The following is a 15,879-nucleotide window of genomic DNA, read 5'->3' as shown; positions in this document are numbered from 1 at the left end:
GATCAATACACTCAAAATGCATGACGTTTAGGATGGTAAATATTTAAGACTGTGAAAATTGTGCTTATAACAGTGTGGGTCATAGACACTGGTGCACCACCTCAAGGGGGCAATTAATCAAGATCAAAATGACATATACCTTTTGACCCAGAAACTCTACTTCTAGAAATATAGTCTCTCTCTCCCACCATCACTATCTCCCTGCTGTCTTCTGGATCACCCCCATTACCACATCCTAAAGATAACAGAGGCACCCCCAGTGCCTCTCTTTGCCCCAAATTCCTCCATTCCCGTTCACAATTAAACCTGCTGGACAGGATTGTCTGTCATCACTGAATTCACTTCCTTATTCTCTCTTGAACACCTTTCCTTCTGAAAAGACTAGAGGTTTTGTCAAGGTCACCAATGTTCTCCATTGATAAGATCCAATAGTCACTTCTCTATTCTTCTCTCTCTTGACCTCTAGTAATATTTCCTGATTAACCCCTCTCCTTTACGCCCTTGACATGCCCAAAACAGTCTCTGGGCTTGCTTTCTGCTCCAGTGGCCAGTCCTTCTAAGTCTCTTTTACTGGCTCCTTTTCTGCCCAGAAAGTTTTAAGTGCCAAAGGCCTTTGTCCCAGGCGCCCTTCTCTTCATCTGTTCTCTTGTCTAGAATATCTAAGTCCTTTACTTTAAAAGGGTTAGTGATGTGGCCAATGACTCAAGTCTGGATCTCTGGCCCTAATCACTCTAAAAAGAAAATTCCAAACTCAGATATCCAAATGTTCTACTCAACAGTTCTCCCTGGATGTCTGACAGGCATCGCAAACTCAAGATGTCATGGCCAAGATAGAACTCTTGACTTATAGCCTCCAAACTTACTCACTCCTAATTATTGCACTATCATCCACTGAGAAAAAAAAATCTAGGTATTATCTTCAATTCCTAGATTTCTCTTTTCCTTACATCCGTTGACTTTACCTTCAAAACAGTCCAAACCCTTCTCTCCATCTCTATCATCCCAATTCAAGACAGCATCATCTCTTGATTGCATTGCTGGAATTCCCTAATTGTTCTTGCTTGCCTCTTGCCCTTCTATAATCTATATCCTGTAGCAGCCAGTGACTACCAGTAAAACAGTCCTATGGCATCCCACCTAGAGTGAAAGTCAAGCTTCTTATTCCCTTACAAGTAAGCCTCTTCAGCTACCCAGCACCTGCCTATCTCACCCATCTATTCACTCATACTTTTTTCCCCTCACCCACTCCCATGAGACCCTTGCTTGGGATCCTCCCAGAGATGGCTTTCTTGTCCTTAAATATTGCAACTTAAATTTCACTTTCTTAGAAACTTTCCCCGGAGAAGGCAATGGCACCCCACTCCAGTACTCTTGCCTGGAAAATCCCATGGACAGAGGAGCCTGGTGGGTTGCGGTCCATGGGGTCGCTAAGAGTCAGACACGACTGAGCGACTTAGCAGCAGCAGAAACCTTCCCTGATACCATAGTACAAAAGACTCCTAGCATTTACCCTCTCTTAGAATTTACTACTATTAGATATTTTTCTTATTTCTGGTCTCTGCCCCATTAGAAAGTAAACTCAGTGAGAACAGGGATCTTGTCTATTCTGTTCTCCACAATATCCCTCAGTGTCTTGAGCATGACTTGGCACATAGTACCCAGTGGAAGGATACTGAGTGAACAAGTATGTAAAGATATAGAAAGATATTTACCCAAAGACTGCTTGAATAGCAATACAAGTATAGCCAAAAAAAAAAAATTGGAAATGACTTAAAAGCTAGAGGATTCCTTTTAGTATATCCATACAGTGGGTAGAGCCATTTAAAATAATGAGGTCAATCTATAAGTGCTGATAAGGAAACAATATCCAAGATGTGTTTGTACAGTGTGGTACCCAGCCTCCAATGCGGCCCCCACTGATCCTTGAGTGCTGGTATTTATGCCTTTACGTAGTCTGTAGTCTCCTCCCAAGTGAACTGAAGCTATCTACATATATGACCCGTAGAGTAAGGTGGAGATGACGGTGGATGACACCGGAGGCCAGGCTCCAACAGGCAGTGCAACGCCTCCATTTTCTCCGGATCACTCATTTTGGGGAAAGGCAACCTTCACGTTACGATGTCACTTGAGCAGGACTGTGGACAAGCCCTTGCAGAGAGGAACCAGGAATCCGGCCAGCAGCCAGCACCAACACGCCAGGCCTGCGAGGAAGCCACACGGAAAGGGGATCCTCCAGTTCCAGCCAAGCCTTCAGGGGACTGCAACCTCCTGAGACCCCGCGCCAGGACCACCTGCCTCAACGGCTCCCAGGTCGTGACTCACAGAAACCACGCAAGTCAGTGAATGTTGGCTGTTATTTTAAACCACTAAGTTTTTGAGGAAATTGGTTATGCATAAAAGACATAGGTAGTTAACTCCTCTTTTACTATTAAAAAAAAAAAAGCATATGGGCACTTCCATTTATTCACGCATAGAAAACACCTCAAAAGAGGCCACGCTCTGACGTGGGCGGGCAGGGAGGGACTATGTCCACTTTTCAGTATGCGCTCCGATATTCTCAGATTTACTTACAACAACCACTATTACTTTTATAATCTTTTTTTTAAGGTTTAAGCATCACAATATGAAGAGAGAAGCCACAGTAATGGCCCTTCCTAAGCCTTCTTGTCCTTCGGTTTTCCTTGATTTTCTCCCACTCTCAGGGCCTGGCTTTAGAATAGTCTCTTCTTCAAAGGTTTTCCAGTAACACAAACACTGGGTTTTGGTTTTGGTTTTTGTTTAAGATGATTAATTTCACTGAGAACATGAATCCTACAATTAGAATGCTGCTAAAATTGGGATCCTGGTTTAATCATTTGCATTTAATAAGGCAACAATGTTGCAGTAACTGTGGGACGCAAAGCTGGTGCTCCGCAGGGCAACCTGGAGGGGTGAGAAGGGGAGGGAGGGGAGACCTAAGGATACTTGTGGCTGATTCACGCTGATGTATGGCAAAAGCCATCACAATATTGTAAAGTAATAATCCTCTAATTAAAAACAAATAAAGGAAAAGAAGAAAACAGTCGCGAGATGAATGTATGAGCCACTCACACCTTCGGGGTGCTGAAGACTTAAGCAGAGATCGTGGAGCCCACAGCTCGGGCTGCAGTTTCTGCAGGAGGTGGTGAACCGTAGCTGGTCATGCCTCGCTCCTCATCAGTACAGACACCGGGAAATGTTCCACAGGCTGACTAACAGTAGAGGCAAAGGCAGTTCACACTCAAAACACAGAATTCGTCACACTCTCCCTCAATAAGGACATTGCCAGAGTGTGACCTGAGGGGCTCCAATGATCTACATTTAAACAGAACAACCATCTCAGTGACTTTCCAAGGCTTGGGTAAAATGGAGGACTGATCCCTGAGTTTGGTTTTCCCTCTTCAGAATTAGCAGTGGGGGTGGACTAAACACATGTCTTTGACTAGTGTAAAATCAGAAACTTCGCTTTTTAAGACAACAACCAAACTCTGCAGCCCAGACCCACGGTGTTAATTGATGAGACCAGGGAACAGTGTAGCAAACTGTACCTTTGATTCGGTGATAAACTCCAGTCCTCTTGAGCATCTCCAGAGGAGGAAAGTTACAGGAACAAAGTTGCAGTCCCTAAACTATGCATACTGATGAGATTATAGCCCCAGGATTGAGGAAGTCTTGGTAACAGGGAAATTAATTACCTCTGAAACTCCTGCTGCAAACAACTGAAATGACAGAGAGAAATGCCCAAACAACTTCAGTTTAGCGTGTGTTCTGCACAATGGGACACAAACCCACATTTGCTTTCAAATTCAGAGAGCCCTCCTTTAGTCACTGGAGCCAGTGTAGTGCAGCATTCAAACTGCCAGATAGTTTAGAAAAACCACAGCCCAGCAAGATAGGGAACACAGAGGGAAGACAGGCACGCCCAGGGCGCTCCTGAGCCCAGGGCCAGAGTTCCTCAGCTGGCCTGCCCCGCCCCGCCACTGGCGGGGCCTGATTCAGGCAGAGCAGGGCCTCAAAGGGAAAAGAAACAAACTCCGCTGGAGGAGCATTTGATTCAGCAAACAGACGCTCTTATGACTCTATTTCCCAGATCATTTCTTGTACACTTCCTTCATGTAGATTCACAGATTTGGTGAAAATGAACCAAGAAAAAGCCTTCTTCCATAGGGTAGGGATTAAAATTATGATCACTCAGGTACGGAATACGTCACTGAACAAAAGGAGGAAGATCCATGTGAATTAATTTAGAAGTTGGCATATACATGTACGTATATGTATTTACATACACAAACACATTCATTCTTAAAGAGTATAACATACATACAAAGTACATACATTTTCTATAAACAATTGTAAACATTAGTTCCCTTTGTGAGATAAGAATGGACAGGAGTGGCAAAGAAGTACATTTTTCATTTTATATATTTTTATTGTTTGGTTTTTTTTTTTTTTTTTACTGACTAACAGGGGGACGGGAGGATTGGTCTCTCAGAAACGGAGTTGGCCGGCCCATCCCCCACCAGCCTCCGCCCCCCAAAAAAACAAAACAAAACAAAAAAAATGACTAACAAAGAAATAGCAAAGACCAAAAAAATGCTTTCCACTGATCAGCCTGTGAGCCATTTGTTTCTGCTCGCTTTTACCCTGGGGAGGCCATCTTTTGCTTTCCCACCTGTAAAATGGAAGCAAGCCGACCATGAGGAAGCCTGCCATGAGACGGAGAGCTGAGCCGGCAAGGAAGGCAGGGTGCATCTGGCCAAGAAGCGAAAGGCGGCAGACCAGAAATGAGATCACATCTGTCGTCAGAGACGAACAGTAATAATGCTACATTAAACTTATGAGGACGTGCCAAACGTTTCATCCTAACCTGCATTTTACAAACAAGAAACTGAGGCACAGAGAAGCATCTTCCTCAGGAAACCAAAACAAAGACATGACGGAGTCAGAATTCAACCTTGCCTGGCGGGAGCCCTGCTGCCTCAACATGAACTAATGCAACAGATGTTTTCCAAACATTTCAAAAGACTGATGGATGAGCATTTCTGGAAATAAGTGCAAAAACACTTTTTGGTAGAAGTATACATTACTGAAGCCCATTTGGCAAGTGTTACCAAAATTTAAAATGAGCACCCAACTTTTGACCTGGCCATTCTCCTTTCTGGAACTCATCCTACAATGAAAGTGAAAGTCGGTCAGTCGTATCCGACTCTTTGCGACACCATGGACTATACAGTCCATGGGATTCTCCAGGCCAGAATACTGGAGTGGGTAGCTGTTCCCTTCTCCAGGGGATCTTCCCAACCCAGGGATCGAACCCAGGTCTCCCACACCACAGGCAGATTCTTTACCAGCTGAGCCATCAAGAAGCCCTCATCCTACAGAAATACTCACAAAGACGCCTACATACGGATGTTCAGTGTGGCACTGTTTTAACAGAGAAAAAAAGAGAGGGAGAGAGAAACAACTCCAGGAGCCATAAGTATGGAAATGACAACATGACTAAAACCTCACAATATACCCAAAATATTAAGTAGCTTGTATCCTTTAAAAATGGAGGTCAATCCATAGATGCAGACATGTGAAGAATTCTAAAATGTAGTTAAAAGAAAAATAATTATTACAGAGCAATGTGTACAATATGACCCTCTTTACATAAAAAATAAGATGTGAGAATCACTTTCATTTCTTCTTAGAAGAGTGATGCCTTTATTTCCCTATTCTCCGTTCCTTGAAAACAAAAATGAAAGCAAAAACCACACAATTCAGAGATAAGCAGTAAAAAATAAAAGTCATGTGTTATTTATAAATCAATCATACAGTAAAATAATTATTTTAAAAGGTCACAAATACAACAGTTGCATAAAGTCAGCTTGGAGTCAAGTACCTTTTAAAATACATTGCAAATCATCTCTATTTTAGTGTTCTCTTCCAAACAGATGTGGTTCAAACTCAAGAGACGGCTTTATCATTTCATATTTGATAAAAAGTCAACAAAACTGACAATAAATAGTCCAATAATTTCTAAAAATACTAGGTGGTAAACACTATTCTTAGTTATGAAAAAATCTACTATTCAGACAACCTGAAGATTTCACTGAAGTCAGTAAAGACACAAAATTAGCTTTTCCACATTTAAAATGCTCGTCGTATTTTCCTTGAAGTGATAACGATACATACAAAAGCTCAAAGCATTAATAAAGAAATGATTGGAAGTCCCAATGAGTCAATGAACAGACTTTGTTCTGAGCTGGACGGGAAAGAGATACAAAACGTTCTGTTTTGGTTCATTTTTCAAAAATTGCCATGGCTCCTTGTCAAGTGGAAGCAGTACCCAGACCAAAGGTTCCCAAACACTGGAGTGTAAGAAAGACTTGTTAAAATGCAGGTTCCTGGGCCCTGCCCCAGACTCTGAGCTCTGATTCCTGAGTACAATAAATCTACATTTTCAAACAAGATGCACAATGATTTTGATGAAGTGGTACAAGAACCCCACCCTTCAAACTTGTTGCCGTTGGTTGGAAACCTGACTTGCGGCAGCTCCCCCACCTCTTTAGTTTCCCCATCTGTATAGCCAGTCAACTGTACTGATCATCTCTGAGGGCCCTGAAGCCCTAATACATCTGGGCCGACCCCAGATGTAAAAGAAACGTAGCTGCAGCTAAAAACTTAAGCCTTCACGCCAAGACTAGTCTTTGCACTTCATGGGGCTTCTGTCTTTTCTGCACCGTCTGAAAAGTCTGCTTTGATCAGTTCCATTTCTGGGAGCCCCTGAGTAGAGGAATTCTGAAACTGACATTCCACGTGAATTGGGGGGACTTTCCTCATGCAAACAGGGAAGCTTCCAGCCACCCTGAGAGGTGCTGCATATGCATGGTATGTGGTGAAACCTACTTGGTTAGGAAACAACAGAAGCATCTCCGGAATGGTAAGCAGGCTCCAAAGCCTCTAGCAGAACTTCCACCGAGGAACCGGACCACTCAGTAGGAGCCTTTGACACTGGTTGAACTCGAAGAGTAAGAGCTGGATTTCCCCGAGAATTTCTTTGACGAGATGGATACCTGCATCTGCTTTACAGTACGGACGCTCCGGCAGAGAAGCGCATTCTTGGCATGATCCCTGAAGTCCTGTGAGATGAAGTAATAGACAAAGGGGTCGATGCAGCTGTTGAGGGTGGAGAGACAGAGGGCGACGATGTACAGGGCGTAGACGTGACTCTGGCCCCAGGTCTTGATCAGGAAGTAGTGCACCACGAGCAGAAGGTTACTGGGGGTGAAGCAGATCAGGTGCATGGCCAGCACGGTGACAATGAGCTTGATGGCCCTCCGCCTCTTCTTTCCCGAGCTCTCATCCATGGCAGAAGACTGGAGGGTCCGGATCATGAGCACATAGGCCGAGGCCGTGAGGAAGGCTGGGAACAGGAAGACTCCGATGGCCAGAGAGAGGAAGTAATTGAACATGTCTCCCACCAGCACCTCCTCCGGCAAAACATCGTGGCAGGTCGTGATGTTAAGGGCCGGGATGTAGGCGGTCTGCTTCACGACGTACAAGGGGATGGTAAGCAGCAGAATGAGCAGCCATATTCCCAGGGAGACGCCGATGGCAATGTTTGCCTGCTTCTTGGGGTGCACCATGGGGTTCACGATGACCCAGTATCTCTGCACGCTGAGGCAGGTCATGAAGAGGATAGAGCAGTACATGTTGCCGTAGAAAAAGCCAATGAGCACCTTGCAAAGAGACTCCCCGTAAGTCCAGTTGTTGCCATGGATGTGATACGCGATCTTCAAGGGGAACCAGGTAACCGAGAGGAGGTCGGCCAAGGCCAGGTTGGCCATGTAAATCACAGCGGGGTGCTTCTTCTTTGTTCGGAAAAGAAAGACCCACAGGGCCATGCCATTGCTTGGCAAACCAACCACGAATACGATCGTGTAGACAACTGGAAGAAAGACAGTGGTCAGCTTTCCAGTGAGGACGGAGGTAGAAAACTCATCCACGGAAAAGCCTGGTTTCACCGTCACTCCTCTGCCACTGACCACAGGTGAGTCAGCCACGCTGCCGATGAGGCTTCTTCCTTTAGACAATCTCTTGTTTCCTGCGCAAGAAAGGCAAGGCGGACAAGAGTCATTACAGCAATCAGAGTTTCCACAGAGATGCCGGTTTGTCCAAATACAAGCACTTCAGAGAAAGACCGGCTGGTGGGAAGGTCACGGGCAAGATGGTGCCCAGCACGTCAGTTATCACCTGAAAGCTCGGGAAGAGGAGGAAAGCAAGACAGCAGCTGAGGAGAAAAAGCAGCAGTGAAACGGACTGAGCAAGAACGGGCGGAAGCCCGAGAAGACCGTGTGCTGGCGAGCCTGCCTTTCTCCAGGGCAGGGTAGATGAAGGAAGCTTCCTGCGCTGTGTGAAGGCAGAGAAAGAAGGTGGGCAGGAGGAGGGCACACAGTGCTTCCGGGGCTTGTGATGGGTGGTGGGATCACTGGGATTTCTCTGGTCTGGATTCGTGTGCCTGCTGTGTTATTTTTGTTGTCGTTATTTTTTTAAATCCTAATTTTCTATTTTTTAAGTCTTTGTGGAATTTGTTATAATACTGCTTCTATTTTATGTTTCGGATTTTTGGCCATGTGGCACATGGGATCTTCGCTCCCTGACCAGGGATCAAAGCTGCACCCCCTGCATTGAAAGATGAAATCTGAACTTTTGGACCACTAGAGAAGTCCCCCTGCTCTGTGTGTGTGTGTGTGTGTGGTTGTGTGCATGTGGTGTGTTTACTTTTACAATGGGTATTTTTTTTTAATGGGAGGGTTCTGAAGTATGTGTACAACATGACAATGATTTCTATGAATCCTGGAAAAAACTGACAGTATATCATTTAGTTTTACAAACTGTCCACACTCATTAGTCTCCGACTGTTCTCATAATGGCCATCTACCTCATTTGTGCTGCAAGACAACTCAGCCTGGCCCATCACTCCTTAGCCCAAGGTCCAATACAGAGAGGTTCCCAGGAGCTCAGAGACACTGCTTCTCTAGACACAAGGACAGCCTCAGCCAGAGCAGAGACCTCCCGCTTCTCTAAGGCTTCCTGGAGACCTGCCCATGCCGAAGAGCGGGCAGCAAGCCTGCTGACCTCAAGGTCACCAGGCAGCTGGGTGCACGATTTCTGTTCAGACAAATGTGTATTCTGACATTTAAGCAAGTAATATGCTAAGCTTTAACAACTTCCACTCTCATCCCCAAATTATGAATTAAACTTTAGAAATCACGAATGAATGGCATAGCCAGCCTACATCCTGCCCCAACCAAGTATTCATCAACCCGCAGAACAAAGTGAGGGACAGTGTAAGGACACAGAAGGACCTGACTTTACTTCTGGGGAAGAGCAGCCCTTCACCATAGCATGTTCATACCAGGGAGGATGCTCAATCTACTCACAACCTTATCTGATAATCTGTATGTGTTGTCATCATTTTTTCCTTTTCTACCTAAGACACGGCTGATGGGAAGGTAAAGTGGTACAGTCACTGTGCAAAACCACCTGGCAGTTCCTCAAACGGTTCACCACAGAAGTGCCATACAACCCAGCGATTCCTACTCCTATGTGTACACCCAGGAAAACACAGAAACAGGTACAGCAATGCTCAGGACAGCAGTATTCATTAGAGCTCCAAAGGAGAAATAACCCAGATGTCCATCACCTGATGAATGGGTAAACAAAATGCGGTCTATGCCTACAACGGAACATGATTTAGCAATAAAAGGAAACGAAGTACTGATACATGCTACAGGTGAAGCTTGAAAAGATTATGCTTTTGAAAGAAGCCTCAGGAGCATGTATTATAGGAGTCCATTTATAATAATGTCCTGAATAGGCAAATTTACAGACAAAAAAAACAGATTACTGGTTGCCAGGAGCTGGGGAATGGGGCAAACTGGGGGGATGATGGCTAAGGAATAGGCTGGAGTGTTCTTATAGGATAAAAAAATATTCTAAAGTTGATTGTGGTCATGGATAGATTATCTGTGAATAGTCTAAAAGGCATTGAATTGTAGACTTTGACTAGGTGAACTGTATGGTTTGCAAGTTACATCTTAATAAACCTGTTAAAGAATGACACCTGATGGAAGGCTGAGGTGTCATTACTAAAGCTGACTGAGGGGTACCAGGGATTCCCTGGAACATTCTACCCTCATGTGTCTAGAATTTTCCATAAAAACAAACATACACCAGGTCACAAAAGTTCATGCAGAGAGATAAACATCTATTTTATATTAGGATACTAAAATAAAGGGGGGTGGGGAAGGAGCCAGAAATACTACAAAAAGGTAGGGAAGGATTCAAAGAGTGAGAAAGAAAGATTTCCTGAGAATATTCGCACTTAGAACCCTGACTGACTGCACTCTAGAATACCATTCATATTAGCTGTGTTCATCGAACCAGTGGCAGAGCACACAACCAGCATGCCACTTGGTATGACCGAGCAACGCCAGAACTACTCACACCAACACTGCTGAACGTCAAGCTGCTGCCCAAAGTCCCCTGAAGCCCTTCCGGCACAGGGCATGGGCTTCCACCTCAGACAGTGTCCTCAGTTCACAGAACTTGTCTAGAGCGGACGCCATCCCAGCTTCTAACTCTGTAACCCATCCGTAAACCAGACAACATCATTTCTATTTTACAGGGTGAAGATACTTAATCAACACTGAAGCGCAATGACAGTCACAATATAGTGTCAACTGAAAAAGCCACTGGCGGAATAATATGCTTCCAACTATATAACAATATTACAATTTGTCAACAAATCTGAAGTCTAGGAAAACACCCACTACACCATAAACTCTGGCCATCTCTAGAGTAAAATGGGTGGTGGGGGGAGAACTTTATTTTTTTTACCTTTATACCCTTCTAAGTCATTTGGATTGCTTTTTCAAAGGCGTGTAAACTGGTGTAATCTATTTGAAGGGCAATTTGGCAAAATATCAAAAATTTTAAGTGTGCTTGCCCTATGACCCACTGATTTACTGCTAGGAATTTGTTCTGCATGTATACTAGCTAAAGTAAACAAAAATAGTGTATGTACAAGAATATTTACTAGAATATTATTTACCATGGTAAAACAAAAACGATAGTTTCAATGTCCATCAAAAAAACAAAAAAGGCGAGTTCAATAATTTATGGAATTTACACAATGAATAACGTTCCCCCTACAAAGGTATGGACAGATTTTCCTATATTGACCATGACTAGATCGTATAGGTTAAAAAAAACTGTAGGACAGCATGTACAGTGTGATTCTTCTACTGTTATACAATACATGTATTTCTGCATAAAGAAGTCTGTTGTGAGTGAAGAAGGGAGAGAACGGGGATGTTTCACTTTTAACCTTTTTTTTTTTTTTTTTTTTTTCACTTTTAACCTTTTTGATTTGCACTTTTAACTTTAAAAACATTACCTATTCTTTGTTATATTAAGCTTCCTCCTGTGGCCCACCTTCCCAACATAAGCAAGTATAGAGCAGCTACTTTATTTGTTTAAACTCTCCTCTTGTGTTCTTTCCCCTATTATCCTCCTCACCCCCAAATATTCTTTTGCTCTGAACTTTGGGAGCACAGATCAAAAAAGAAAAGCTTCCATTTCTTGGTACCCTCTCTAGGGACACTTTAGTCAAATTTCTTGTGTTTTTTCAGGATGAACTGTTTTCCTCTCAACATTTGCCCAGCTAATAAAACCGTAAGAAAGTCAAACACACACTTCACTAAAACATCACCTATCAAAATTAATTAGTAACTACAAGGTCAGGCAGGTGACCAAACACAAATTTAAGGTCCCATCTTCACGTTCGTTGCAGTGTCCTCACTTATTACAAAACATGGAAAGTAGCCCATGGGTCTATCAACAGAGGACCAGTTAAAAATTATTATACATCCACTGGTAACATTTTAGATTCATTAAAAATGTTTTATATTTACTAACATGCTACTGATGTTTGGTCATTGATGTTTATTCACTATTGATGTTTACTTTTACTCGTTGGAAAAGACCCTGATGCTGGGAAAGACTGAAGGCAAAAGGAGAAGGGGACAGCAGAGGATGAGATGGTTAGATAACATCACCAACTCAATGGACATGAATTTGGACAAACTCCAAGAGATATTGGAGGACAGAGGAGCCTGGCATGCTGCAGTCCATGGGGTCACAAAGAGTCAGGCCTAGCCTAGCGACTGAGCAATGACAACTGACTGATGTTTATATAAACACATAGTTGTACAAAAATTTTTTCTCTATTTATGAATACATATTTTGTGCATGGATGTATGAAAGCATGAGAAAGGCTAGAAACCAAAATGTTAGCAATGCTTTGGGTAATGAGGGTGATTTAATTAATGCCACCTCATTTTTGGACTTATTTTTCCTTTACAGTAATCACATACGGCTTGGATCATTAATGACCAATTACAAAGAGAACACAAGTTTCAATGTCCAAAAGAAAAATGGAATGACTGCATTACAGAGGACTTCTCAGGCTTGTGACACGGTAGTAAGTTAAGTACCTGAAAAAAGCCAACTTAAATGCCAAACTGCCATCAACTGCCAGGTAACTCTGGGCCAGTCCCTTTCTTCATTTTTCATTCACTATTTTCTGACGTCCTTTAGGGAAAGAGATGTGTTGGGCCGTGGTGATGGAGGTGCCATTAAGGGTCCCTGGCCTCCTGAAGTATGTGATCCAGTTGGGGGAGAGAGAAAACTATTTACAGAAATAACCATCCATCACTCAGATGGTAAAGAATCCACCTGCAATGCAAGAGACCCAGGTTCTATCCCTGGGTCTGAGAGATCCTCTGGAAAAGGGAATGGCTACCCTCTCCAGTATTCTTGCATGGAGAATTCCATGGACAGAGGAGCCTGGCGGGCTACAGTCCCTGGGGTCACAAAGGGTCAAGCCACTAACACACATCACTATCTCGTGATAGGAAAGAAGGCAGGGGTATGATGGAGAGTTCTCCTTGCCTGTCCCCCTCAATTCTGTGGCCCCTATCTGTGAAATGATAAGGTTACTTTCTAGGCTGAGTTCCCTTCCATAAGGCAGTCTTCTGGGGGAAAACCTTTGGGAAGAAAAGTCTAGGATGCGTCCTGCTGCAAACTGAACGGGATACCTGGGGGCCAGACTGAAGGGGGTGAGCAAAGACAGCTGCTGAGGGTCAGAAACACTGGTGATGCCACGCTTCTTAGCAAAACCAACTTAGTTTCAAGTTGTGGGGGAAGCTCCATCTACCTGAAGTAGAACTGACCTGACCCTTTAGCAAAGTTACCCTGCAAAGGAGTAAGAGTATGTGGAAGGGGAAAAAAGTGCAATATTGAATAGTCCTGTTTAACAAGTAACTTGCTCTTTGTCGTTGTTGTTCAATGAAGTCCGCCTTATACTTGAGAAATCCCCCCAGCTCCTGCCCCTCACTTTGTAAACAAGAACAAGCCACACTCAGGCAAGCTCCCTATAGGAACCCTCTGAATCATAAAATAGAGGAATCCACATCCTCACATTTTATAGATGTCTGCACATACTAAGCCTTGCTCCTAAATTTTAGGTTTCTAAGTTTAAAACAGAACAGTAAAGGGACATGCAGTCATCACAGTTTCAGTACTTACAGGAAATAAACATCTTTATTCTAATGCTGACAATAAAATGCATACCAGGGGTGTGGTTTTTCAAGTATCCACCATAATAATACCCTTTTCTGTAACTACAGAAGGAAAAGAATCACATTCTTCTGATTCACACTCACAGTGACTTGCTCTTTCACAGTGTCTTCATGAAGAGGATAAAAGTGAGAAGCTGCCTTAACAACAGGTCTACAAATTTCGCAGGGAAACAAAAGCTTCCCTTTTAAGGCTCCCCATCCGTTAGCATCACAGAATGAGTTTGGGTAGGCTCCGGGGGTTGGCGGACAGGCAAGCCCGGCGTGCGGCAGTCCACGGGGTCGCCAAGAGTCGGACACGGCTGAGCGACTGGACTGAACTTAGGCGACACGCGGCCTGAGAGCGCCCACGCCCGGGAGGGCAGCTCGGCCCGGGAGACGGCCCCTCCCGCCTGGCAAGTCCGAACTCACCCGGGCACCGGCTGCGGCGCCCAAGCTGGTACCTGCGCGGCCCCAGGGAGGCTCCCAGGTCCTTCCGTGCCCGGCGCGGGCAGCCTCGGGCCTACGGGCCTGGTGGCGGCCAGTGTGGCACCGAAGGGCCGGGAAACCCGGGGCCCAGAGGTCACCTGCTCGAATGTAAAGCAGGATTCAAGAAGTTCCGTTCGTTCACCTGTTCTACTGGCCTACAACCCGGAGTGAGCGCCTGGCACCCGAAGAACCCAACGGGGCCCGGCCCCGGCTTCCCGACTCCGGCCACGAGCCGTCCCAGAGGAGCTGCCGGCCCCGGGGCGGGGCGGGGAGGCAGGTTGAATGCCGAGGGCCGACCCCAAAGAGGGGCCTCCAGAAGTTGCAGGAGGCTCAGAAAGCGACTCAAAGTTCCCAGGCCGCGGGCTCCATCCCGCTCTTTGAGGCCATCAACTCGCTAACTCCGCGGGTCCCGCAGGACCAGGCAGGAAAAAAGTGTGCGAAAGCTCCTTAATGACTAGTGTTTGCCAAGAAACCTCGGGGGGACCCGAGGGACTCAACCCCCCGGGTCCTCCGTAGACGCGAGCACCCCGCTCTCTTCCGCTGGCCTCCGCAGGCTTCAGCCCCTGCCGGTGGTCCCAGCTGGGGCCCCGGAGGCCCCCGCTCTGAAGCCAGAAGCGGAGCCGCCGGGATCCGGGAGGAGGCAGCGGCCGCACTGCACCCTTCGCGCATCCACCCGGCGGCCGCCTCCCACCCACGGCGCCCGCGACCCCCGCTCCCGAGCAGCACGACCCCTCCCGGCCGAGCCTCTCACCTGGGACGGTGCGGTTGCAGGAGGCAGAGGCCGCCAGCAGGAGGACACCCCCGAGCAGCCACGCCGCGCTCCGGCTTCGCATCCTTCCAGCAGCGCCGACGCCGGGCGGACGGGGAGCCCGCCGCCGCCACAGCCCCGAAACTCAAGAGTTCCCCTCGCCGATCGGCTCAGGTAGGAAGCCACCCTCCCGCCTGCCCCTGATTGGAGCCTGCGCGCACGCCTCCCAAGAACCGGATAAGTTTCAGTGAAACTCCAGCCTCTCGCCGCACCTGCGCGGGCCACGCCCCGGGGCCGGAACGCACTGCTCCGCCCCGCGGTTCCGAGACCTGGAGCCCCGGGCCCGGCCCCCCGGCCCCGCGGGCCGTGCGCTGGGGGCCCCGCCCCGGCCCGCCGCCCGAGGTGCGCCCGCCGCGTAGAAACTGTGCTGTAATCTTCGAAAGGCTGGAAGACTCTCGTGGGATCTCCGCGGCCTGCGCAAGCCGAAAACCGCCTTTAACCTTGAATTACTCCTGCGGAACCAGCGTTATCCACCCCCACCCCCGCCGTTCCTAAAGGGCAAACAGCAAAGGCCCGAGCTCGCTGCAGTAATCTTGGGTACTTCGTAGAAGCCTCCCAGTGTCGTCCGCGCTGTGGGATGAGGGGTGACTTTCTAGTCTGCACTGGTAGGATGGACGTCTGCGGGCCCCCGCCAACACGATGGGGAGCAGGCAGGGGTCCGGGATCTGTCATCAGGATCTGTGTTTAAGTTTCCGCTCGGCTGTTAACTAGCTGCGACCCCTCATAAACCTCTCACCCTTCTAGGCGCCCTTCCCCGTCTGTGAAGTGGGAGGGAGAAAACAGCTGTAACAGCTACTTAAGGAACTACGTGTAAATGATTCAGGAGCCCAGTCTAGATTAATCCCCCGAACATAAAAAACATGCAATAGCTATTATTCCCATTTTGCAGACGAGGAA

At 46.4% G+C, this 15,879-nt stretch overlaps 1 protein-coding gene across 1 annotated transcript; it reads right to left on the bottom strand.

Annotated features, from left to right (window-relative positions):
• Window positions 1-6,145: 6,145 nt before the first annotated feature.
• On the bottom strand, window positions 6,146-15,404 carry F2RL1 (F2R like trypsin receptor 1). Its single transcript, XM_043470705.1, has 2 exons — window positions 14,926-15,404; window positions 6,146-8,107 (listed from the first exon to the last, which is right to left on the bottom strand). The coding sequence occupies exons 1-2, from the start codon at window positions 15,005-15,007 to the stop codon at window positions 6,996-6,998; spliced, it is 1,194 nt and encodes a 397-aa protein (XP_043326640.1). The 5' UTR covers window positions 15,008-15,404; the 3' UTR covers window positions 6,146-6,995.
• Window positions 15,405-15,879: the final 475 nt, after the last annotated feature.

Source organism: Cervus canadensis, chromosome 6 (genome assembly GCF_019320065.1).
Source record: "Cervus canadensis isolate Bull #8, Minnesota chromosome 6, ASM1932006v1, whole genome shotgun sequence".
In the NCBI taxonomy this organism is placed as follows: Eukaryota; Metazoa; Chordata; class Mammalia; order Artiodactyla; family Cervidae; genus Cervus; species Cervus canadensis.
This window is presented reverse-complemented; position numbering and strand designations above follow the sequence as displayed.

Bases quoted from the DNA above. Each gene is read 5' to 3' on its own strand.
- F2RL1 (XM_043470705.1), bottom strand. From the start codon at position 15,007: ATGCGAAGCCGGAGCGCGGCGTGGCTGCTCGGGGGTGTCCTCCTGCTG. The intron at 8,108-14,925 runs GTGAGAGGCTCG...TTTCTTGCGCAG, and splicing joins CTGCAACCGCACCGTCCCAG to GAAACAAGAGATTGTCTAAA.